Here is a 24,630-nt window from a genome sequence, read left to right as displayed (position 1 = left end):
CTTGAAATACATCCACAGGTACACCTCCAATTGACTTAAATGATGTCAATTGCCTATCAGAAGCTTCTAAAGCAATGACATAATTGTTTGGAATTTTCCAAGCTGTTTAAAGACAGTCAACTTAGTGTATGTAAACTTCTGACCCACTGGAATTGTGATACAGTGAATTATAAGTGACAATCTGCCTGTAAACAATTATTGGAAAAAGTACTTGTGTCATGCACAAAGGAGAAGTCCTAACCGACTTCCTAAAACTATAGTTATTAACAAGAAATTTGTGGAGTGGTTAAAAAATGAGTTTTAATGACTCCAACCTAAGTGTATGTAAACTTCCTACTTCACCTGTATCTGTACTCCCAATAATTTGAAATCGATAGATCAGGTCCTAATGAATTTATTTCAATTGACAGATTTCCTTATAACGTCAACAGTGAAGAGGCGAAAAGGTGACTCGGGGATGAAACAGACGCCTCTCAAGTCCTCAACTGGCAGCTTCATTAAATAGTACCCGCAAAACACCAGTCTCAACATCAACAGTGAAGAGGCGACTCCGGGATGCTGGTCTTCTAGGCAGAGTTCCTCTGTCCAGTGTCTGTGTTCTTTTTGCACATCTTAATCTTTTCTTTTTATTGGCCAGTCTGAGATATGGCTTTTTCTTTGGAACTCTGCCTAGAAGGCCAGCATTCCGGAGTCGCCTCTTCATTTGCTGTTGAGACTGGTGTTTTGTGGGTACTATTTAATGAAGCTGCCAGGTGAGGACTCGTGAGGTGTCGGTTTCTCAAACTAGACACTATAATGTACTTGTCCTCTTGCTCAGTTGTGTACCGGGGCCTCCCACTCGTTCTATTCTGGTTAGAGCCAGTTTGCGCTGTTCTGTGAAGGGAGTAGTACACAGCATTGTCCGAGATCTTCAGTTTCTTGGCAATTTCTCGCATGGAATAGCCTTCATTTCTCAGAACAAGAATAGACTGACAAGTTTCAGAAGAAAGTTTTGTTTCTGGCCATTTTGAGCCTGCAATCAAACCCACAAATGCTGATGCTCCAGATACTCAACTAATCTAAAAGACCAGTGTTATTGCTTCTTTAAATCAGAACAACAGTTTTCAGCTGTGCCAACATAACTGCAAAGGGTTTTCTAATAATCAATTAGCCTTTTAAAATGATAAACTTGGATTAGCTAACACAACGTGCCATTGGAACACAGGAGTGATGGTTGCTGATAATGGGCCTCTGTACACCTATGTAGATATTCCATAAAAAATCTGCCGTTTCCAGCTACAATAGTCATTTACAACATTAACAATGTCTACACCAGATTTCTGATCAATTTGCTATTATTTTAATGGACAAATATTTTTGCTTTTCTTTCAAAAACAAGGACATTTCTAAGTGACCCCAAACTTGAACGTGTGAGTGTGTCACACACACCAGTCAAAAGTGGACACGCCTACTCATTCAAGGGTTTTTCTTTAATTTTACATTGTAGAATAATAGTGAAGACATCAAAACTATGAAATAACACATATGGAATCATGTAGTAACTAAAATCAAAATAAGATTTATATTTGAGATTCTTAAAAGTAGTCACCCTTTGCCTTGATGACAACTATGAACATTCTTAGCATTCTCTCAACCAGCTTCACTTGGAATGCTTTTCCAACAGTCTTGAAGGAGTTCCCACATATGCTGAGCACTTGGCTGCTTTCCTTTGCAGTCCAACTCATCCCCAACCATCTCAATTGGGTTGAGGTTTGGTGATTGTGGAGGCCAGGTCATCTGATACAGCACTCCATCCCTCTCCTTGGTGAAATAGCTCTTACACAGCCTGGAGGTGTGTTTGTCATTGTCCTGTAAAAAAACAAAATTATTTTCCCACTAAACGCAAACGGGATGTCGTATCGCTGCAGAATGCTGTGGTTGCCATGCTGGTTAAGTGTCTAAATCTAAATAAATCAGTGTCACCAGCTAAGCACCCCCACACCATCACACCTCCTCCTCCATGCTTCACGGTGGGAACCACACATGCGGTGATCATCCGTTCACCTACTCGGTGTCTCACGAAGACACGACGTTTGGAACCAAAAATCTCAAATTTAGACTCATCAGACTAAAGGACAGATTTCCACTGGTCTAATGTCCATTGATCGTGTTTCTTGGCCCAAGCAAGTCTCTTCTTCTTATTAGTGTCCTTTAGTAGTGGTTTGTTTGCAGCAATTCGACCATGAAGGCCTGATTCACAGTCTCCTCTGAACAGTTGAGATGTGTCTGTTACTTGAACTCTGTGAAGCATTTATTTGGGCTGCAATCTGAGGTGCAGGTAACTAATGAACGTATCCTCTGCAGCAGAGGAAACTCTGGCTCTTCCTTTCCTGTGGTGGTCCTCATGAGAGCCAGTTTCATCACAGCACTTGATGGTTTTTGTGACTGCACTTTAAGAATATTTCAAAACTCTTGAGATTTTCAGGATTGACTGACCTTGATGTCTTCAAGTAATGACGGACTGCCATTTCTCTTTGCTTATTAGAGCTGTTCTTCCTATAATATGGACTTGGTCTTTTACCAAATAGTTATATCTTCTGTATACCATCACCCCTACCATGTCACAACACTACTGATTGGCTCAAATGCATTAAGAAGAAAATAAATTCCATAAATTAATTTTTAACATATCAAATACACATGGTTAGCAGATGTTATTGCGGTTGTAGCGAAATGCTTAAGCTTCTAGTTCCGACTGTGCAGAAATATCTAACATGTAATCTAACAATTTCGCAACATATACCCAAAACACACAAATCTAAGCAAGGAATGGAATTAAGAATATATAAATATATGGACGAGCAATGTCAGAGCGGCATAGACTAAGCTGCAAATGATAGAATACAGTATATACACATATGAGATGAGTAATGCAAGATATGTAAACAAGTTTTTTTTTTTTTACACCTTTATTTAACTAGGCAAGTCAGCTAAGAACAAATTCGTATTTACAATGACGGCCTACCACAGCCGACGCTGGGCCAATTGGGACTCCCAATCACGGCCGGATGTGATGCAGCCTGGATTCGAACCAGGGACTGCAGTTACGGTGTGGAGATTTTATTAAAGTGACTAGTGTTCAATTTATTAAAGTGGCCAATGATTTCAAGTCTGTGCAGCCTCTCTGTGCTAGTGATGGCTGTTTAACAGTCTGATGGCCTTGAGATAGAAGCTGTTTTCAGTCTCTCGGTCCCAGCTTTGATGCACCTGTACTGACCTCACCTTCTGGATGATAGCGGTGTGAACAGGCAGTGGCTCGGGTGGTCGTCTGTCCTTGATGATCTTTTTGGCCTTCCTGTGACATCGGGTGTTGTAGGTATCCTGGAGGGCAGGTAGTTTGCCCCCGGTGATGCTTTGTGCAGACCTCACCACCCTCTGGAGAGCCTTACGGTTGTGGGCGGAGCAGCTGCCGTACCAGGCTGTGATACAGCCGGACAGGATGCTCTCGATTGTGCGTCTGTAAAAGTTTGTGAGGGTTTTAGATGACAAGCCAAATTTCTTCAGCCTCCTGAGGTTGAAGAGGCGCTGTTGCGCCTTCACCACACTGTCTGTGTGAGTGGACCATTTCAATTTGTCCCTGATGTGTATGCAGAGGAACTTGAAGCTTTCCACCTTCTCCACTGCTGTTCCGTCGATGTGGATAGGTGGGTGCTCCCTCTGCCGTTTCCTTAAGTCCACAATCATCTCCATTGTTTTGTTGACGTTGAGTGAGAGGTTGTTTTCCTGACACCACACTCCGAGGGCCCTCACCTCCTCCCTCTGGCTGTCTCGTCGTTGTTGGTAATCAAGCCCACTACTGTTGTGTCGTCTGCAAACTTGATTACTGAGTTGGAGGCGTGCGTGGCCACGCAGTCGTGGGTGAACAAGGAGTACAGGAGGGGGCTGAGTACACACCCTTGTGGGGCCCCAGTGTTGAGGACCAGCGAAGTGGAGATGTTGTTTCCTACCTTCACCACCTGGGGGGCGGCCCGTCAGGAAGTTCAGGACCCAACTGCACAGGGCGGTGTTCAGACCCAGTGTCTCAAGCTTAATGATGAGCAGCATTCCTCATCCAGATGGGATAGGGCAGTGTGATGGTGATTGGATCGTCTGTGGACCTATTGGGGCGGTAAGCAAATTGGAGTGGGTCTAGGGTGACAAGTAAGATGGAGGTGATATGATCCATGACTAGTTTCTAAAAACACCTAATGGTGACAGAAGTGAGTGCTACGGGACGATAGTCATTTATTTTAGTTAGCTTTGCATTCTTGGGTACAGGAACAATGGTGGCCATCTTGAAGCATGTGGGGACAGCAGACTGGGATAGGGAGAGATTGAATATGTCAGTAAACACACCAGCCAGCTGGTCTGCGCATGCTCTGAGAACCTGGCTAGGGATGCCTTCTGGGCCGGCAGCCTTGCGAGAGTTAACACGTTTAAGTTTCTTACTCACATCGGCCACGGAGAAGGAGAGCCCACAGTCCTTGGTAGCGGGCCGGTTCGGTGGCACTGTGTTATCCTCAAAGCGGGCAAATAAGGTGTTTAGCTTGGCTGGAAGCAAGATGTCAGTGTCCGCGACGTGTCTGGTTTTCCTTTTGTAGTCCGTGATTGTCTGTAGACCCTGCCACATACGTCTCATGTCTAAGCCGTTGAATTGCGACTCCACTTAGTCTCTATACTCACAAGGCACACCTGTTAATTGAAATGCATTCCAGGTGACAACCTCATAAAGCTGGTTGAGAGAATGCCAAGAGTGTGCAAAACTGTCATCAAGGCAAAGGGTGGTTACTTTGAAGAATCTCAAATATAAATATGTTGATGTTTAACACTTTTTTGTTACTACATGATTCCATGTGTTATTTCATAGTTTTGATGTCTTCACAATTATTCTACAATGTAGAAAATAACTCTACACACACTTGGAAATTGTGGTGCCAGTGTCACAAAACAAATCCTAATTTAAAACAATTTTGAATTCAAGCTGCAACAACAAAGTGGAATAACTCAAGGGGTGTGAATACTTTCTGAAGGCACTGTTTAGTCTAGTGAGTGTGCATAGGATCAGAGTGAGTCAGTGCACATAGTTTGAGTACCATTAATTGACTAATTAGCAGTCCAGCTATTTAACAGTTTTATGGCTGTCTAGGAGCCTGTTGGCCCAAGAGCCGATACTCCGGTACCGTTTGCCGATAGTCCGGTACCGCTTGCCGATACTCCGGTACCGCTTGCCGATACTCCGGTACCGCTTGCAAGCAGAGTGAACAGTTGATGGATGGGTGGCTGGAGTCTTGGGGAATTTTTTCGGGCCTTCCTCTGACGCAGCCTGATATAAAGTTCCTAGATGGCAGGGAGCTCGGCACCAGTGATGTACTGGGCTGTCCGCACCACCATCTGTAGCTCTTATTTAACTAGACAAGACAGTTAAGAACAAATTCATATTTACAATGACGGCCTAGGAACAGTGGGTTAATAACTGCCTTGTTCAGGGGCACAACGACAGATTTTTACCTTGTCAGCTCGGGGATTCGATCTTGCAACCTTCCGGTTACTAGTCCAACGCTCTAACCACTAGGCTACCTGCCACTCTTTGCGGTCAAGGACGATGCATTTGCCATATCCAAGCGAGGATGAAGCCAGTCAAGATGCTCTCAATGGCGCAGCTGTTGAACTTGAGGACGCGAGGGCCCATGCCACATTTTTTCAGCCTCCTAAGGAGGAAGCGGCGCTGCCATGCCCTCTTCATGACGGTGCGGGTGGGTGTGTGTGTGTGTGTGTGTGTGTGTGTGCGCCATGTTAGGTCGTTAGTGATGTGGACGCCAAGAAACTCAAAGCACTCGACCTGCTCCACAACAGCCTTGTCGATGTGTATGGGGGTGTGCTCTCCACTCTTTCTCCTATAGTCCACAATCAGCTCCTTGGTCTTACTGATGTTGAGGGAGAGGATGTTGTCCTGGTACCACACTGCTAAGTCTCTGACCTCCTCCCTATAGGCTGAATCATTGCCGTCGGTGATCAGGCCTACCACCGTTGTGTCGTCAGCAAACTTAATGATGGTGTTGGAGTCCTGAGTGGCCACACAGTCCTGGGTGAACAGGAAGTGACTAGGCACACACCCCTGAGGGGCCCCCGTGTTGAGGATCAACATGGCGTAGGCGTTGTTACCTACCCTTACCACCTGGGGGCGGCCCGTCAGGAAGTCCAGGATCTAGTTGCAGAGGGATGGGTCAGTCCCAGGGTTCCTAGCTTGGTAATGAGCTGGGAAGGGACTATGGTGTTAAACGCTGAACTGTAGTCTATGAACAGCATCCTCACATAGTTATGTCCCCTCGTCCAGGTGGGAGAGGACAATGTGAAGCGCAACTGAGGTTGCATCATCTTTGGAATGCGAATTGGAGTGGTTCCAGGGCGTCTGGGATGATGGTGGTTCCAGGGCGTCTGGGATGATGGTGGTTCCAGGGCGTCTGGGATGATGGTGGTTCCAGGGCGTCTGGGATGATGGTGGTTCCAGGGCGTCTGGGATGATGGTGGTTCCAGGGCGTCTGGGATGATGGTGGTTCCAGGGCGTCTGGGATGATGGTGGTTCCAGGGCGTCTGGGATGATGGTGGTTCCAGGGCGTCTGGGATGATGGTGGTTCCAGGGCGTCTGGGATGATGGTGGTTCCAGGGCGTCTGGGATGATGGTGGTTCCAGGGCGTCTGGGATGATGGTGGTTCCAGGGCGTCTGGGATGATGGTGGTTCCAGGGCGTCTGGGATGATGGTGGTTCCAGGGCGTCTGGGATGATGGTGGTTCCAGGGCGTCTGGGATGATGGTGGTTCCAGGGCGTCTGGGATGATGGTGGTTCCAGGGCGTCTGGGATGATGGTGGTTCCAGGGCGTCTGGGATGATGGTGGTTCCAGGGCGTCTGGGATGATGGTGGTTCCAGGGCGTCTGGGATGATGGTGGTTCCAGGGCGTCTGGGATGATGGTGGTTCCAGGGCGTCTGGGATGATGGTGGTTCCAGGGCGTCTGGGATGATGGTGGTTCCAGGGCGTCTGGGATGATGGTGGTTCCAGGGTGTCTGGGATGATGGTGGTTCCAGGGTGTCTGGGATGATGGTGGTTGTTCCAGGGTGTCTGGGATGATGGTGGTTGTTCCAGGGTGTCTGGGATGATGGTGGTTCCAGGGTGTCTGGGATGATGGTGGTTTTCCAGGGTGTCTGGGATGATGGTGTTGATGTGTGTCATAATCAGCCCTTCAAAGCACTTCATAATTACAGACAAACTGAAAATTGACATAACTTTCATTAGCTGGCTAAGGCTTGCATGCTAGCTACACTGACAGCTGTCAGTCAGTGGCCTATTTGTGGTTATTTCTCTGCTAAATGTGGAAATCACCACAACTTTCCCACTTCCAATTCCTGAATATATATTTGCAGCCTGCATCAGTCTTAGAGGTGGAACCTAAAAGAGAATTTCCACTCTAGGACAGGAATTACTGGAAATAGGTGCAGCAACTTCCTCTTAGGTCGGCCTTTTAGTAATCAAACAATGTGTACGCCGCCATCTTGTCTATTTCAAATCTCATTGATCAAGACAGGCAAGTGTCATCATGGCGAGAAAGTTTGGGGTGGACTCACCTGTCTCACTCAATTAGAAGATTTGAAATAGACAGATGGCGGTGTTGGATTACATAGAGAAAAATGCATTTTCTAAATTCAAATGCACCACCTGCAACTACACACCGACATTTTAAAAGATACATATTTGGCCGAAACAAGAACAAAGATAACTTACGATACTAAGGTTGGTCGAAAATTCTGTGCTACATCACAGTACCTAATTTGTAACTCCCAGTAATGGATACCATAAATCTTTGGATTAAATCACATGATCTGGAGTAACAATCTGTAGCTGCACTTTCTATAGGCTAGGCAGCCAATAGAGGGCAGTAGATCTGCACTATCATCTAGGATTGATGTGGATTCCAGCTAATACACTGGTGTTCCGGCTTGTACATAAAGTATCCTCCATTCAGGCTGCAAAGGAATCACTTTCCTCCTTAACGTCCTAATAAAACCATTTTCCATTAACTTAGGATATTGCACACCCTTGGCTGAACGTGGTGTGCAACATCCTAAATTGTCCGAAAAATGTGAACTTTTTTTATTTTTATTAAGACAGTACACATTTTTCCCAACGGCCATTAAAGCTAGATAGGAAGGGAAATGATGTGTTTGCAGCCTGAATTGAGGATGCTTTATATTAGCCTGGACAATAGAACGAGTCAAAATTCACCCAAGGCTGAAAAACGGCAAAAGAACGTTGGCTAAGCTGGAACGCTAGCGCGAGTCCACAGCAAATGAACGTTCGCAGAGCCTGTTTTGACTGGAGTGATGCTTCGAATTCCATTTCGCCTAAATGGCACAAAAAAAAAAAAAAAGATTCTGTTCGTGAGACGAAACAGGAAAAAAAAATGTAAATAAAAAAACCACTTGTGTATAAAGTAAACATCTGCACCACGATGGTGTCAACTGTGCTTATGTCTGCGTAATGATAGAGCAGGAAAAAATGAAAACGGACTAAACAGACTATTTCTGGTTTAGTGACCGATGACAACCGAGCTTGCTGCCCAGACTTAAATAATTACAAAGAGGAGATTCTCCTGATTGAAAATGGTGCCCGACTTGAAAAAAAATGTAAATATACACATTGTGAGATATTTGGCGAAATAGATTGTTTTCCTATGGAGATGCATGCCAATGGGGAGAGCTCAGCGTTCCAAGGGCAAAAGGTATTTGGGGCTAGCATTGGATGACAACCGAGCTCGCTGCCCAAACTTACATGATTGGAAAGAGGAGATTCCCATGATTAAAATGGCGTTTGACTTGAAAAAAATCTAAATATACACATTGCGAGATATTTGACGAAATAGACAGACATGCCTCTATTACCAAATAGAAAACAATGGGACGACCACAGAGTTCCATGAGTCATTTCCTGTTGTTGTATACAATTTAACTACCAGCAACGTGGGCAGGACTCACATCATGACCACACCCACACTGCAAAATAAATGTACACATGCATGTTATTCAATCATTGCACCCACACTGCTTGCGCACCACAGCGAGAGTGTGCGTGGCCAGGCGCTAAAAATAGAAATAGGTTCTATTTGTGATGCTCAACACGCTGCAAGTCAGGCCTCTCCCATCTCCTCATTGGTTTTTAAGAGCATATACCCACGTGGGTGATTGACAGATCAACTGACTGGAGTGTGGATGACAGTTCTAGTAATTAGAGGTCGACCGATTAATCGGCATGGCCGATTAATTAGGGCCAATTTCAAGTTATGACAATCGATAATTGGCATTTTTGGACGCCGATTATATTGCATTCCACGAGGAAACTGCGTGGCAGGCTGACCACCTGTTACGCGAGTGCAGCAAGGAGCCAAGGTAAGTTGCTAGCTAGCATTAAACTTATCTTATAAAAAAACAATCAATATTCACATAATCACTAGTTAACTACACATGATTGATATTACTAGGTTAACTAGCTTGTCCTGCGTTGCATAAAATCAATGCGGTGCCTATTAATTTATCATCGAATCACAGCCTACTTCAACTTCACCAAACGGGTGATGATTTAACAAAAGCGCATTCACGAAAAAAAGCACAATCGTTGCACGAAACATCAACATGCCTTTCTTAAAATCAATACAGAGAAGTATATTTTTTTAAACCTGCATATTTAGTTAAAAGAAATTCATGTTAGCAGGAAATATTAACTAGGGAAATTGTGCCTCTTCTCTTGCATTCATTGCACACAAGAGTCAGGGTGTATGCAGCAGTTTGAGCCGCCTGGCTCGTTGCAAACTAATTTGCCAGAATTTTACATAATTATTACATAACATTACAGGTTGTGCAATGTAACAGCAATATTTAGACTTAGGGTTGCCACCTGTTCGATAAAATACGGAACGGTTCCGTATTTCACCGAAAGAATAAACGTTTTGTTTTCGAAATGATAGTTTCCGGATTTGACCATATTAATGAATTAAGGCTCGTATTTCTGTGTTCATTATAATTAAGTCTATGATTTGATATTTGATAGAGCAGTCTGACTAAGCGGTGGTAGGCAGCAGCAGGCTTATAAGCATTCATTCAAACAGCACTTTACTGTGTTTGCCAGCAGCTCTTAGCAATGCTTGAAGCACAGCTCTGTTTATGACTTCAAGTCGATCAACTCCCGAGATTAGGCTGGCAATACTAAAGTACCTATTAAAACATCCAATAGTCAAAGGTATATTAAATACAAATGGTATAGAGAGAAATAGTCGTTGCGTCATAATTGCTATAATAACTACAACCTAAAACTTCTTAACTGGGAATATTGAACCACCAGCTTTCACATGTGCTGAGCAAGGAACTTAAATGTTAGCTTTTTTTACATGGCACATACTGCACTTTTACTTTCTTCTCCAACACTGTGTTTTTTCATTATTTAAACCAAATTAAGCATGTTTCATTATTTATTTGGAGACCAAAAAGATGTTATTATATTAAGTTAAAATAAGTGTTAATTCAGTATTGTTGTAATTGTCATTATTACAAAACACACACACAGTTGAAGTCAGAAGTTTACATACACTTAGGTTAGAGTAATTAAAACTAATTTTTCAACCACTCCACAAATTGCTTGTTAACAAACTATAGTTTTGGCAAGTCGGTTAGGACATCTACTTTGTGCATGACACAAGTCATTTTTCCAACAATTGTTTACAGACAGATTATTTCAGTGTCACAATTCCAGTGGGTCAGAAGTTTACATACACTAAGTTGACTGTGCCTTTAAACAGCTTGGAAAATTCCATAAAATTATGTCATGGCTTTAGAAGCTTTTGACATTATAAGTATTTTGGAGGTGTACCTGTGGATGTATTTCAAGGCTTACCTTCAAACTCAGTGCCTCTTTGCTTGACATCATGGGACAATCAAAAGAAATCAGCCAAGACCTCAGAAAAAAAAATTGTAGACCTCCACAAGTCTGGTTCATCCTTGGGAGCAATTTCCAGATGCCTGAAGGTACCACGTTCATCTGTACAAACAATAGTACGCAAGTATAAACACCATGGGACCATGCAGCCGTCATACCGCTCAGGAAGGAGACGCGTTCTGTCTCCTAGAGATGAACGTACTTTGGTGTGAAAAGTGCAAATCAATCCCAGAACAACAGCAAAGGACCTTGTGAAGATGCTGGAGGAAACAGGTACAAAAGTATCTATACCCACAGATAAACAAGTCCTATATCGACATAACCTGAAAGGCCGCTCAGCAAGGAAGAAGCCACTGCTCCAAAACCGCCATAAAAAAAGCCAGACTACGGTTTGCAACTGCACATGGGGACAAAGATTGTACTTTTTGAAGAAATGTCCTCTGGTCTGATGAAACAAAAATAGAACTGTATTGCCATAATGACCATCATTATGTTTGGAGGAAAAGGGGGAGGCTTGCAAGCCAAAGAACACCATCCCAACCGTGAAGCACGGTGGTGGCAGCATCATGTTGTGGGGGTGCTTTGCTACAGAAGGGACTGGTGTACTTTTACAAAAATAAATGGGATCATGAGGGCAGGAAAATTATGTGAATATATTGTAGCAACATCTCAAGACATCAGTCAAGAAGTTAAAGCTTGGTCGCAAATGGGTCTTCTAAATGGACAATGACCCCAAGCATACTTCCGAAGTTGTGGCAAAATGGCTTAAGGACAACAAAGTCAAGGTATTGGAGTGGCCATCACAAAGCCCTGACCTCAATCCAATAGAACATTTGTGGGCAGAACTGAAAAAGCATGTGCGAGCAAAGGAGGCCTAAAAACCTGACTCCATTACACCAGCTCTGTCAGGAGGAATGAGACAAAATTCACCCAACTTATTGTGGGAAGCTTGTGGAAGGCTACCTGAAACGTTTGACCCAAGTTAAACAATTTAAAGGCAATGCTACCAAATACTAATTGAGTGTATGTAAACTTCTGACCCACTGGGAATGTGATGAAAGAAATAAAAGCTGAAATAAATCAATCACTCTCTTTATTATTCTGGTTATTTCACATTCTTAAAATAAAGTGGTGATCCTAACTGACCTAAAACTGAGAATTTTTACAAGGATTAAATGTCAGGAATTGTGAAAAACAGATCTTAAATGTATTTGGCTAAGGTGAATGTAAACTTACGCCTTCAACTATATATATAAGTAAAACGGCCGATTAATCGGTATCGGCTTTTTTTTTTGGTCCTCCAATAAATCGGTATTGGTGTTGAAAAATCATAATCGGTCGACCTCTAGTAGTAATGCACTGTAAAGTTGGTTGCCAACCACCATATAAAGTCCAAAGAAGTAAAAAAGAAGCCTGAGGAAGGAGGAGAGATGATGAGAAAGGAATTCGGTTCACCGTTTTATCTGTGGATTAATTGTGGGAGTAGAGGACCTTGTGCATTTCAGGTAAAATAACAACCCAATGTTTATATCCCTGGACAAATTAGCTAGCAAAAGCAAGCTAGCTAGCTAGCTAGCTTACCATAAATGTTTAATGCTTTTCGACTTCTCCCCAAATTAAAATAATTGGTTCAGTTTTTGATATTTACAGCTGCATGTCCTGATCATGTCTGGTGTGGGGGTACAAAAATCAACATCCAGTCGCACGCCATCATTCGCAAGTTGATTTTGTCGCCCCACACCAAACGCGATCATGACACGCAGGTTGAAATATAAAAACAAACTCTGAACCAACTATATTAATATGGGGACAGGTCGAAGAGCATTAAACATTTATGGCAATTTAGCTATTTAGCTTGCAGTTTGTAGCTAATTTGTCCTATTAAGCTAACTTGCTGTTGCTAGCTAATTTGTCCTGGGATATAAACGTTGAGTTGTTATTTTACCTGAAATGCTCAAGGTCCTCCACTCCGACAATTAATCCACACATAAAACGGCCAACCGAATCATTTCTAGTCATCATTCCTCCTTCAAGGGTTTTTTCTTCTTTGGACTTTATATGACGATTGGCATCTACCTTTCATAGTTACCACGACAACCGACCTAACTTAGATCATCTTTCAATCACCCACGTGGGTATAACCATTGAGGAGATGGCACGTGGGTATCTACTTCTATAAACCAACCAGGAGATGGGAGAGGCAGGACTTGCACCGAGTTCACAACTGACTTCTATTTTAGCACTTGGCAACGCAGAGCTCGTTGGCGCAATAATTGAATAACATGCATGTTTACATTTATTTTGCAATGCTCGTGGATGCGAGCGGTGTGGTCAGCATGATTGCTAACAATAACAAAGCAGGTGAAAGAACAATGGGCTGGGAATAGTACAGTCGGAAGGAGAGTTGGTGCCATGTTGCTCAATATAACTAATAGGAGCTGGTATGGTGAAAATGCCCTAAAATAAGGCCTGTTTTTTCGTGATTACTTCAAAAGTACAGCAAGCAGCTGAGAAATATGGTCATATTATGAAACTGGGCTCCATGGCGGATGCAATGAACTAGTTAACTGAAAAAGCTTTGTTAAACATGTCATGTGTCCAGCCTATTTATATAAGAGCCGGGCATCATCATCGATTATAGTGCAGATCTAGCGCCCACTGTCGGCTACCTAGGCTACACTTTAGCGCTAACTAGCAAACAAAAACACAAATCGCGTGATCAATGGACATGTTCAATCTGAGCAACATACTACCGCATGTTCTCATATGTCGCACCAGACTGGTCTCAGCTTCAAAGCTAACGTTAGCAAGCTAACTAGCAACGGCAACGAGTTAGCTAATGTTGGCTAGCCAGCCAGCTAGCTAAGAAGCTAGCTAACATTTCCTAATTACAAGACCGGAAACATCACACAGCTTGAGGCAAGAAACGTACTCAAGGAATAGTAAAACCATTAAACAATTCTACCTGCAGGTGACTTGCTTCGTGCTCATTTTTGTTCATCGATAACATTGGCGCAACAGTATTTATGTTTTCGTTGTCACGTTTGAGTGCAAACCGAAACACCCGCCTATGAACCCCCAGAATCAATAAAAATAAGGTTCCGATGTTAAGGTTCCGGACGCGGTGTTGGCAGACTGGTCGCCGGGGAAATGGCTGAAGCAGAAGCGTCGTTTGAAAAGCTGAAAGCAGGTCCAGTACAATGAGCGACAAAGATGAGTGGACAACAGTGAAGTCTTAGAATGGGTTTATTTGGGAAAACCCGTTTGAAGTCACGAGGATGGTGAAGAAGGCGTTGGGAAAAGTGGATGCAGACAAAGTAACCAGGAGGTGTATGGTGTTATCACTGGAGTCCTTTTGGACATTGATAGTCAATATCATAGGCAAAAAATTCCAGAAGTAGTTAATGCACGTCTAATGACCGTATGGGGAAGGGAGCAAAGTGTATCTGTATTACTGATGTTTGATGAGTGTTAACCACTCTATATAAAGTTGGGATATAAGATACATGTCAGAGCATATGTACAAAACCCAATGCAATGCAAGAAGTGTAAAAAGGGGCAGAGTTTGAGCCCCACCTGTTTAGTGTAATGTTATTTATTTTTGCCTGTTTTGCATGTTATTTTGGCATTAACAGGTATCACATCAGTTTGCAAACAATGTAAATAAAAACAATCGAGTTAATAAAGCTGCAAACAAACATGGTCTCTTTTTTGCTGTCTTGAGTTAGGCAGCTCCAAAATGCAGGTGTTTCAGACTCGCTCAGTGCTTTCTGTGGTGGTGGGGCAGCCAGCGGAAAATATGGAGCATAGAGGTTGGTAATGTTCTCTAGTCGCGCTGTGATTGGCTCAGTGTTCTGTCATGCATGGGGACACTAGGTCACCGCATAATCTACGGGTAGAGCTTGAGAATTCAAGCCCCTTGGGTGCTGCCATAGAGTAACATTAGAAGTGCCCATCCAAGAAAGCTCAAGGTCATTGGCCACAGATAAAATGACGTCAAATGAAGATATACCAACCGTAGCTTCGATTGGATTGGTCATGTCAACATCTGGGACACAATAAAGTCCATGGAGAATAAGAGCACCTCCTCCCAGCTGCCCACTGCACAGAGGCTTGGAAACGCTGTCACCACTGATAAATCCACGATAATTGAGAATTTCAATGAGCATTTTTCTACGGCTGGCCATGCTTTCCACCTGGCTACCCCTACCCCGGTCAACAGCCCTGCACCCCCCACAGCAACTTGCCCAAACCTCCCCCATTTCTCTTTCACCCAAATCCAGATAGCTGATGTTCTGAAAGAGCTGCAAAATCTGGACCCCTACAAATCAGCCGGGCTAGACAATCTGGACCCTCTCTTTCTAAAATTATCCGCAGAAAATTGTTGCAACCCCTATTACTAGCCTGTTCAACCTCTCGTATCATCTAAGATCCCCGAAAATTGAAAAGCTGCCGCGGTCATCCCCCTCTTCAAAGGGGGTGACACTCTAGACCCAAACTGCTGCAGACCTACAGTTGAAATCGGAAGTTTACATACACCTTAGCCAAATACATTTAAACTCAGTTTTTCACAATTGCTGACATTTAATCCTAGTAAAAATTCCCTGTTTTAGGTCAGTTAGGATCAACACTTTATTTTAAGAATGTGAAATGTCAGAATATTAGAGAGAATGATTTATTTGAGCTTTTATTTCTTTCATCACATTCTCAGTGGGTCAGAAGTTTACATACACTCAATTAGTATTTGGTAGCATTGCCTTTAAATTGTTTAACTTGGGTCAAATGTTTCAGGTAGCCTTCCACAAACTTCCCACAATAAGTTGGGTAAATTTTGGCCCATTCCTCCTGACAGAGCTGGTTTAACTGTGTCAGGTTTGTAGGCCTCCTTGCTCGCACACGCTTTTTCAGTTCTGCCCACAAATTTTCTATAGGATTGAGGTCAGGGCTTTGTGATGGCCACTCCAATACCTTGACTTTGTTGTCCTAAAGCCATTTTGCCACAAATTTGGAAATATGCTTGGAGTCATTGTCCATTTGGAAGACCCATTTGCGACCAAGCTTTAACTTCCTGACTGATGTCTTGAGATGTTGCTTCAATATATCCACATAATTTCCCTGCCATCTATTTTGTGAAGTGCACCAGTCCCTCCTGCAGCAAAGCACCCCCACAACATGATGCTGCCACCCCCGTGCTTCACGGTTGGGATGGTGTTCTTCGGCTTGCAAGCCTCCCCCTTTTTCCTCCAAACATAACGATGGGCAAACTGTTCTATTTTTGTTTCATCAGACCAGAGGACAATTCTCCAAAAAATACAATCTTTGTCCCCATGTGCAGTTGCAAACCGTAGTCTGGCTTTTTTATGGCGGTTAAGGAGCAGTGGCTTCTTCCTTGCTGAGCGGCCTTTCAAGTTATGTCGATATAGGACTCGTTTACTGTGGATATAGATACTTTTGTACCTGTTTCCTCCAGCATCTTCACAAGGTCCTTTGCTGTTGTTCTGGGATTGATTTGCACATTTCGCACCAAAGTACATTCATCTCTAGGAAACAGAACGCGTCTCCTTCCTGAGCGGTATGACGGCTGCGTGGTCCCATGGTGTTTATACTTGCATACTATTGTTTGTACAGATGAACGTGGTACCTTCAGGCATCTGGAAATTGCTCCCAAGGATGAACCAGACTTATGAAGGTCTACAATTGTTTTTCTGAGGTCTTGGCTGATTTCTTTTGATTGTCCCATGATGTCAAGCAAAGAGGCACTGAGTATAAAGGTAAGCCTTGAAATACATCCACAGGTACACCTCCAAAATACTTAAATGATGTCAGAAGCTTCTAAAGCCATTACATACTTTTCTGGAATGTTCCTAGCTGTTTAAAGGCACAGTCAACTTAGTGTATGTAAACTTCTGACCCACTGGAATTGTGATACAGTGAAGTAGAAGTGAAATAATCTGTCTGTAAATATTTGGGGTAAAAATGACTTGTGTCATGCACAAAGTAGATGTCCTAACTGACTTGCCAAAACTATAGTTTGTTAACAAGAAATTTGTGGAGTGGTTGAAAAACGAGCTTTAATGACTCCAACCTAAATGTATATAAACTTCTGACTTCAACCGTATATCTATCCTACCCTGCCTTTCTAAGGTCTTCAAAAGCCAAGTTAACAAACAGATCACTGACCATTTTGAATCACACCGTACCTTCTCTGCTATGCAATCTGGTTTCCGAGCTGGTCATGGGTGCACCTCAGCCACGCTCAAGGTCCTAAACGATATCACAACCGCCATCGATAAGAGACAGTACTGTGCAGCCGTCTTCATCGACCTGGCCAAGGCTTTCGACTCTGTCAATCACCACATTCTTATCGGCAAACTCAACAGCGTTGGTTTCTCAAATGACTGCCTCGCCTGGTTCACCAACTACTTCTCAGACAGAGTTCAGTGTGTCAAATCGGAGGGCCTGTTGTCCGGACCTCTGGCAGTCTCTATGGGGGTGCCACAGGGTTCAATTCTAGGGCCGACTCTTTTCTCTGTATACATCAATGATGTCGCTCTTGCTGCTGGTCGCTCTTCTCCTTTCGACAACCGTGACACATACACCATGTGTAGCATTAGAGAAGGACATACACCATGTGTAGCATTAGAGAAGGACATACACCATGTGTAGCATTAGAGCAGGTCTGCCCAACCCTCTTCCTGGAGATCTACCGTCCTGTGGGTTTTCAGTCCAACCCTAATTTAACACACCTGATTCTACTAATTAGCTGCTCAACAAGACCTTAACAAGCTGAATCAGAACCGCTAAATTAGGGTTGGACTGAAAACCGACAGGACGTTAGATCTCCAGGAAGAGGGTTGGACTGAAAACCGACAGGACGTCAGATCTCCAGGAAGAGGGTTGGACTGAAAACCGACAGGATGTTAGATCTCCAGGAAGAGGGTTGGGCAGCCCTGAATTAGAGCATTGCTTCAAAAGATCAATCAGGTTTAAGAGGGCAGCAACTGAAAATGTTTCATAGGATAAAGTGTGGCTAATCAGCAGTGGGGGGGAAATGATCATACTTGAGTAAAAGTATAGATACCTTAATAGAAAGTTACTCATGTAAAAGTGGAAGTCACCCACTAAAATACTACTTGAGTAAAAGTATATACTTAAGTATCAAAAGTAAAAGTATAAATAATTTCAAATTCCCTATATTTAGCAAACCAGACGGCACCATTTTCTTGTTTTAAAAATGTACAGATAGCCAGGGGCACACTCCAACACTCCAACATAATTTATAAAAGATGCATTTGTGTTTAGTGAGTCCTCCAGATCAGAGGCAGTAGGGATGACCAGGGATGTTCTCCGTTTAGTGAGTCCTCCAGATCAGAGGCAGTAGTGATGACCAGGGATGTTCTCTGTTTAGTGAGTCCTCCAGATCAGAGGCAGTAGGGATGACCAGGGATGTTCTCTGTTTAGTGAATCCTCCAGATCAGAGGCAGTAGGGATGACCAGGGATGTTCTCTGTTTAGTGAGTCCTCCAGATCAGAGGCAGTAGGGATGACCAGGGATGTTCTCTGTTTAGTGAGTCCTCCAGATCAGAGGCAGTAGGGATGACCAGGGATGTTCTCTGTTTAGTGAGTCCTCCAGATCAGAGGCAGTAGGGATGACCAGGGATGTTCTCTGTTTAGTGAGTCCTCCAGATCAGAGGCAGTAGGGAAGACCAGGGATGTTCTCTTGATAAGTGTGTGAATTGGACCATTTCCCTGTCCTGCTAAGCATTCAAAATGTAATGAGTACTTTTGGGTGTCAGGGAAAATATAGGAGTAAAAAGTACATTATTTTCTTTAGGAATGTAGTGAAGTAAAAGTTGCCCAAAATATAAATAGTAAAGTACAGATACCCCAAAAAAACTACTTAAGTAGTACTTTAAAGTATTTTTACTTATGTACTTTACACTACTGCTAATCAGGCAATGGTTGTTATGGTGGTATCTCACAGAGGAATGTGTCCGTTTTGATTGAAGAGAAGGTGACATATACCCCAGAAGTCTGCAGACTACAGGGATGAGTTCATATACACTACTAACTACTAAATTAATAATTATTTTATTTTGAAGACAGGATTCCTTGACTCAGTCATGGAAAAGATGGAACTCCTGGTCAGAAATATGAGCACAACAGAAATAAATGTGTCCCTAATGTTTGAAGTAACGGTAATAAAAAAAAAAACCATCTAGATTGCGAAAGGGACGCCATCGACGGCTTAACCATCAAGGGCGACGTTGTCAATCAGGCCAGGATTGTTATGGTTCAAAATGGAAACAGGTAATTATGTGACTGAGTTATCAGACAATACATGACTACTGTTTAACTTTCCACTCCCTAATAAGACACTTGTCTTACCCCTGCTTGTTTACGTCTCCCACGCGGGTATTTAGCTATTTCCTGGCTAAATCGGCAACGCCAGCCCAAGAGACAGCTGACGTTGTGTCTGAGGCAATAAAGAGACTAAAAAGCATAGGACTGACTAAGTAACAATGTCTATATACAATAGTCCAGTTTCATCATTACTATATATTTGGAATTCACAGTAATTACTTTAAATGCCACAGGTCATCAATGTGATGTGTGACCACATTGCTCTCCCTCGCCCTCCATTTGGCAAATCTGACCATAATTCTATCCTCCTGATTCCTGTTTACAAGTAAAAATTAAAGCAGGAAACACCAGTGACTCGGTCAATAAAAAAGTGGTCAGATGAAGCAGATGCTAAACTACAGGACTGTTTTGCTAGCACAGACTGGAATATGTTCCGGGATTCTTCCGATAACATTGAGGAGTACACCACCTCAGTCACCGGCTTCATTAATAAGTACATCGATGATGTCGTCCCCACAGTGACATTACGTACATACCCCCAACCAGAAGCCATGGATTACAGGCAACATCCGCACTGAGCTAAAGGGTAGAGCTGCAGTTTTCAAGGAGCGGGACTCTAACCCGGAAGCTTCTAAGAAATCCCGCTATGCCCTCCGACGAACCATCAAACAGGCAAAGCATCATTACAGGACTGAGATTGAATCGTACTACACCGGCTCCGACGCTCGTTGGATGTTTTTCTACATTTTAGTAATTTAGCAGACGCTCTCATCCAAAGCGACTTACAGTAGTGAATGCATACATTTCAAACATTTTTTCCCCCCGTACTAGTCCCCCGTGGGAATCGAACCTACAACCCTGGCGTTGCAAACACCATGCTCTACCAACTGAGCCACACGGGATGTGGCAGGGCTTGCAAACTATTACAGACTACAAAGGGAAGCATAGCCGAGAGCTGCCCAGTGACACGAGCCTACCAGATGAGCAAAATTACTTCTATGCTCGCTTTGAGGCAAGTAACACTGAAACATGCATGAGAGCATCAGCTGTTCCGGACAACTGTATGATCAAGCTCTCCGCAGCCGATGTAAGACCTTTAAACAGGTCAACATTCACAAGGCCGCAGGGCCAGACGGATTACCAGGACGTGTACTCACCAACTGGCAAGTGTCTTAACTGACATTTTCAACCTCTCCCTGTCTGAGTCTGTAATACCAACATGTTTTAAGCAGACCACCATAGTCCCTGTGCCCAAGAACACTAAGGTAACCTGCCTAAATGACTACAGACCCGTAGCACTCACGTCGCTCAACAAGATCAAGACTAAGGAGATGATTGTGGACTACAGGAAAAGGAGGACCGAGCACGCCCCCATTCTCACTGACGGGGCTGTAGTGGAGCAGGTTGAGAGCTTCAAGTTCCTTTGCTTCCACATCACCAACAAACGAACATGGTCCAAACATACCGAGACAGTCGTGAAGAGGGCACGACAAAGCCTATTCCCCCTCAGGAGACTGAAAAGATTTGGCATGGGTCCTCAGATCCTCAAAAGGTTTTACAGCTGCACCATTGAGAGCGTCCTGACCAGTTGCATCACTGCCTGGTACGGCAACTGCTCAGCCTCCGACCGCAAGGCACTACAGAGGGTAGTGGGAACGGCCCAGTACATCACTGGGGCCAAGCTTCCTGCCATCCAGGACCTCTATACCAGGCGGTGTCAGAGGAAGGCCCTAAAAATGGTCAAAGACTCCAACCTCTGTTATCTATGCATAAGTCATTTTAATAACTCTACCCACATGTACATATTACTTCAATTACCTCGCCTAACCGGTGCCCCGCACATTGACTCTGTATCGGTACCCCCTGTATATAGCCTCCACATTGACTCTGTACCGGTACTCCCCTGTATATAGCCTCCACATTGACTCTGTACCGGTACCCCCTGTATATAGCCTCCACATTGACTCTGTACCAGTACCCCCTGTATATAGCCTCCACATTGACTCTGTACCAGTACCCCCTGTATATAGCCTCCACATTGACTCTGTACCGGTACCCCCTGTATATAGCCTCCACATTGACTCTGTACCAGTACCCCCTGTATATAGCCTCCACATTGACTCTGTACCGGTACCCACTGTATATAGTCTCCACATTGACTCTGTACCGGTACCCCCTGTATATAGCCTCCACATTGACTCTGTACCGGTACCGCCTGTATATAGCCTACACATTGACTCTGTACCGGTACCCCCTGTATATAGCCTCCACATTGACTCTGTACCGGTACCCCCTGTATATAGCCTCCACATTGACTCTGTACCGGTACCCCCTGTATATAGCCTCCACATTGACTCTGTACCGGTACCCCCTGTATATAGCCTCCACATTGACTCTGTACCGGTACCCCCTGTATATAGCCTCCACATTGACTCTGTACCGGTACCCCCTGTATATAGCCTCCACATTGACTCTGTACCGGTACCCCCTACCGGTACCCCCTGTATATAGCCTCCACATTGTCTCTGTACCGGTACCCCCTGTATATAGCCTCCACATTGACTCTGTACCGTAACACCCTGTATATAGCCTCCACATTGACTCTGTACCAGTACCCCCCTGTATATAGCCTCCACATTGACTCTGTACCGGTACCCCCTGTATATAGCCTCCACATTGACTCTGTACCGGTACCCCCTGTATATAGCCTCCACATTGACTCTGTACCAGTACCCCCTGTATATAGCCTCCACATTGACTCTGTACCAGTACCCCCTGTATATAGCCTCCACATTGACTCTGTACCGGTACCCCCTGTATATAGCCTCCACATTGACTCTGTACCGGTACCCCCTGTATATAGCCTCCACATTGACTCTGTACCGGTACCCCCTGTATATAGCCTCCACATTGACTCTGTACCGGTACCCCCTGTATATCCTGTTAGGGCTAGGGGGCAGTATTGACACGGCTGGATAAAAAACATACCCGATTTAATCTGGTTACCACTCCTACCCAGTAACTAGAATATGCATATACTTATTACATATGGATAGAAAACACCCTAAATTTTCTAAAACTGTTTGAATGGTGTCTGTGAGTATAACAGAACTCAAATGGCAGGTCAAAACCTGAGAGATTCCTTTACAGGAAGTGGCCTGTCTGACCATTTCTTGAACTTCTTTTCCATCTCTATCATTTACTAAGGATCTCTGCTCTAACGTGACACTTCCCACGTCGTCCATAGGCGCTCAGAGCCCGGGAAAAAACAGAATGTCGTCATTCCAGCCCCAGGCTGAAACACATTATCGCCTTTCTCAAGTGGCCGATCAAGGGACACTGGGCTTATGCGCATGACCCGACCGCCCCAGCCTTTGGGATTTTTTCCTCTGTTTGCCGAAAAGGAGATTCTCTGTCGGAATATTATCGCTTTTCTACGAGAAAAATGTCGTAAAAATTGATTTTAAACAGCGGTTGACATGCTTCGAAGTACGGTAATGGAATATTTAGAATTTTATTGTCACGAATTGCGCCATGCGCGCGACACTTCTTTACCATTTCGGATAGTGTCTGGAACGCACGAACAAAACGCCGCTATTCGGATATAACGATGGATTATTTTGGACCAAACCAACATTTGTTATTGAAGTAGCAGTCCTGGGTGTGCATTCTGACGAAGACAACAAAAGGTAATCAAACTTTTATAATAGTAAATATGATTATGGTGAGTGCTAAACTTGCCGGGTGTCTAAATAGCGAGCCCGTGATGCCTGGGCTATGTACTTAGAATATTGCAAAATGTGCTTTCACCAAAAAGCTATTTTAAAATCGGACATATCGAGTGCATAGAGGAGGTCTGTATCTATAATTCTTAAAATAATTGTTGTGCTTTTTGTGAACGTTTATCGTGAGTAATTTAGTAAAATGTTAGCGAATTCCCCGGAAGTTTGCGGGGGTATGCTAGTTCTGAACGTCACATGCTAATGTAAAAAGCTGGTTTTTGATATAAATATGAACTTGATTGAACAAAACATGCATGTATTGTATAACATAATGTCCTAGGGTTGTCATCTGATGAAGATCATCAAAGGTGAGTGCTGCATTTAGCTGTCTTCTGGGTTTTGGTGACATTATATGCTGGCTTGAAAAATGGGTGTCTGATTATTTCTGGCTTGGTACTCTGCTGACATAATCTAATGTTTTGCTTTCGTTGTAAAGCCTTTTTGAAATCGGACAGTGTGGTTAGATTAACGAGAGTCTTGTCTTTAAATAGCTGTAAAATAGTCATATGTTTGAGAAATTGAAGTAATAGGATTTTTAAGGTTTTGAAAATCGCGCCACAGGCTGCCAGTGGCTGTTACGAGGATATAGCCTCCACATTGACTCTGTACCGGTACCCCCTGTATATAGCCTCCACATTGACTCTGTACCGGTACCCCCTGTATATAGCCTCCACATCGACTCTGTACCGGTACCCCCTGTATATAGCCTCCACATTGACTCTGTACCGTAATACCCTGTATATAGCCTCCACATTGACTCCGTACCGGTACCCCCCTGTATATAGCCTCCACATTGACTCTGTCCCGTAATACCCTGTATATAGCCTCCACATTGACTCTGTACCGGTACCCCCTGTATATAGCCTCCACATTGACTCTGTACCGTAATACCCTGTATATAGCCTCCACATTGACTCTGTACCGGGACCCCCTGTATATAGTCTCCACATTGACTCTGTACCGGTACCCCCTGTATATAGCCTCCACATTGACTCTGTACCGGTACCCCTGTATATAGTCTCCACATTGACTCTGTACTGGTACCCCCTGTATATAGCCTCCACATTGACTCTGTACCGGTACCCCCCTGTATATAGCCTCCACATTGACTCTGTACCGTAATACCCTGTATATAGCCTCCACATTAACTCTGTACCGGTACCCCCTGTATATAGCCTCCACATTGACTCTGTACCGTAATACCCTGTATATAGCCTCCACATTGACTCTGTACCGTAATACCCTGTATATAGCCTCCACATTAACTCTGTACCGGGACCCCCTGTATATAGCCTCCACATTGACTCTGTACCGGTACCCCCTGTATATAGCCTCCACATTGACTCTGTACCGGTACCCCTGTATATAGCCTCCACATTGACTCTGTACCGGTACCCCCTGTATATAGCCTCCACATTGACTCTGTACCGGGACCCCCTGTATATAGCCTCCACATTGACTCTGTACCGGTACCCCCTGTATATAGCCTCCA

At 43.9% G+C, this 24,630-nt stretch overlaps 1 protein-coding gene across 2 annotated transcripts in view; it reads right to left on the bottom strand.

Moving 5' to 3' along the window:
* Positions 1-14,245, bottom strand: part of LOC106566275 (probable E3 ubiquitin-protein ligase makorin-2) — a 55,372-nt gene extending 41,127 nt beyond the window's left edge. For both annotated transcript variants that reach the window (XM_045692008.1, XM_045692009.1), the window contains exon 1: positions 13,959-14,245. In XM_045692008.1, the coding sequence (XP_045547964.1) occupies positions 13,959-13,984 (26 nt within the window). In that variant the 5' untranslated portion in view covers positions 13,985-14,245. The remainder of the gene's footprint in view (positions 1-13,958) is intronic.
* Positions 14,246-24,630: the final 10,385 nt, after the last annotated feature.

Source organism: Salmo salar, chromosome ssa12 (genome assembly GCF_905237065.1).
Source record: "Salmo salar chromosome ssa12, Ssal_v3.1, whole genome shotgun sequence".
Classification (NCBI taxonomy): domain Eukaryota; kingdom Metazoa; phylum Chordata; class Actinopteri; order Salmoniformes; family Salmonidae; genus Salmo; species Salmo salar.
Note: the sequence above shows the minus strand (reverse complement) of the source record. Positions and strands in the feature narration are given on the sequence as shown.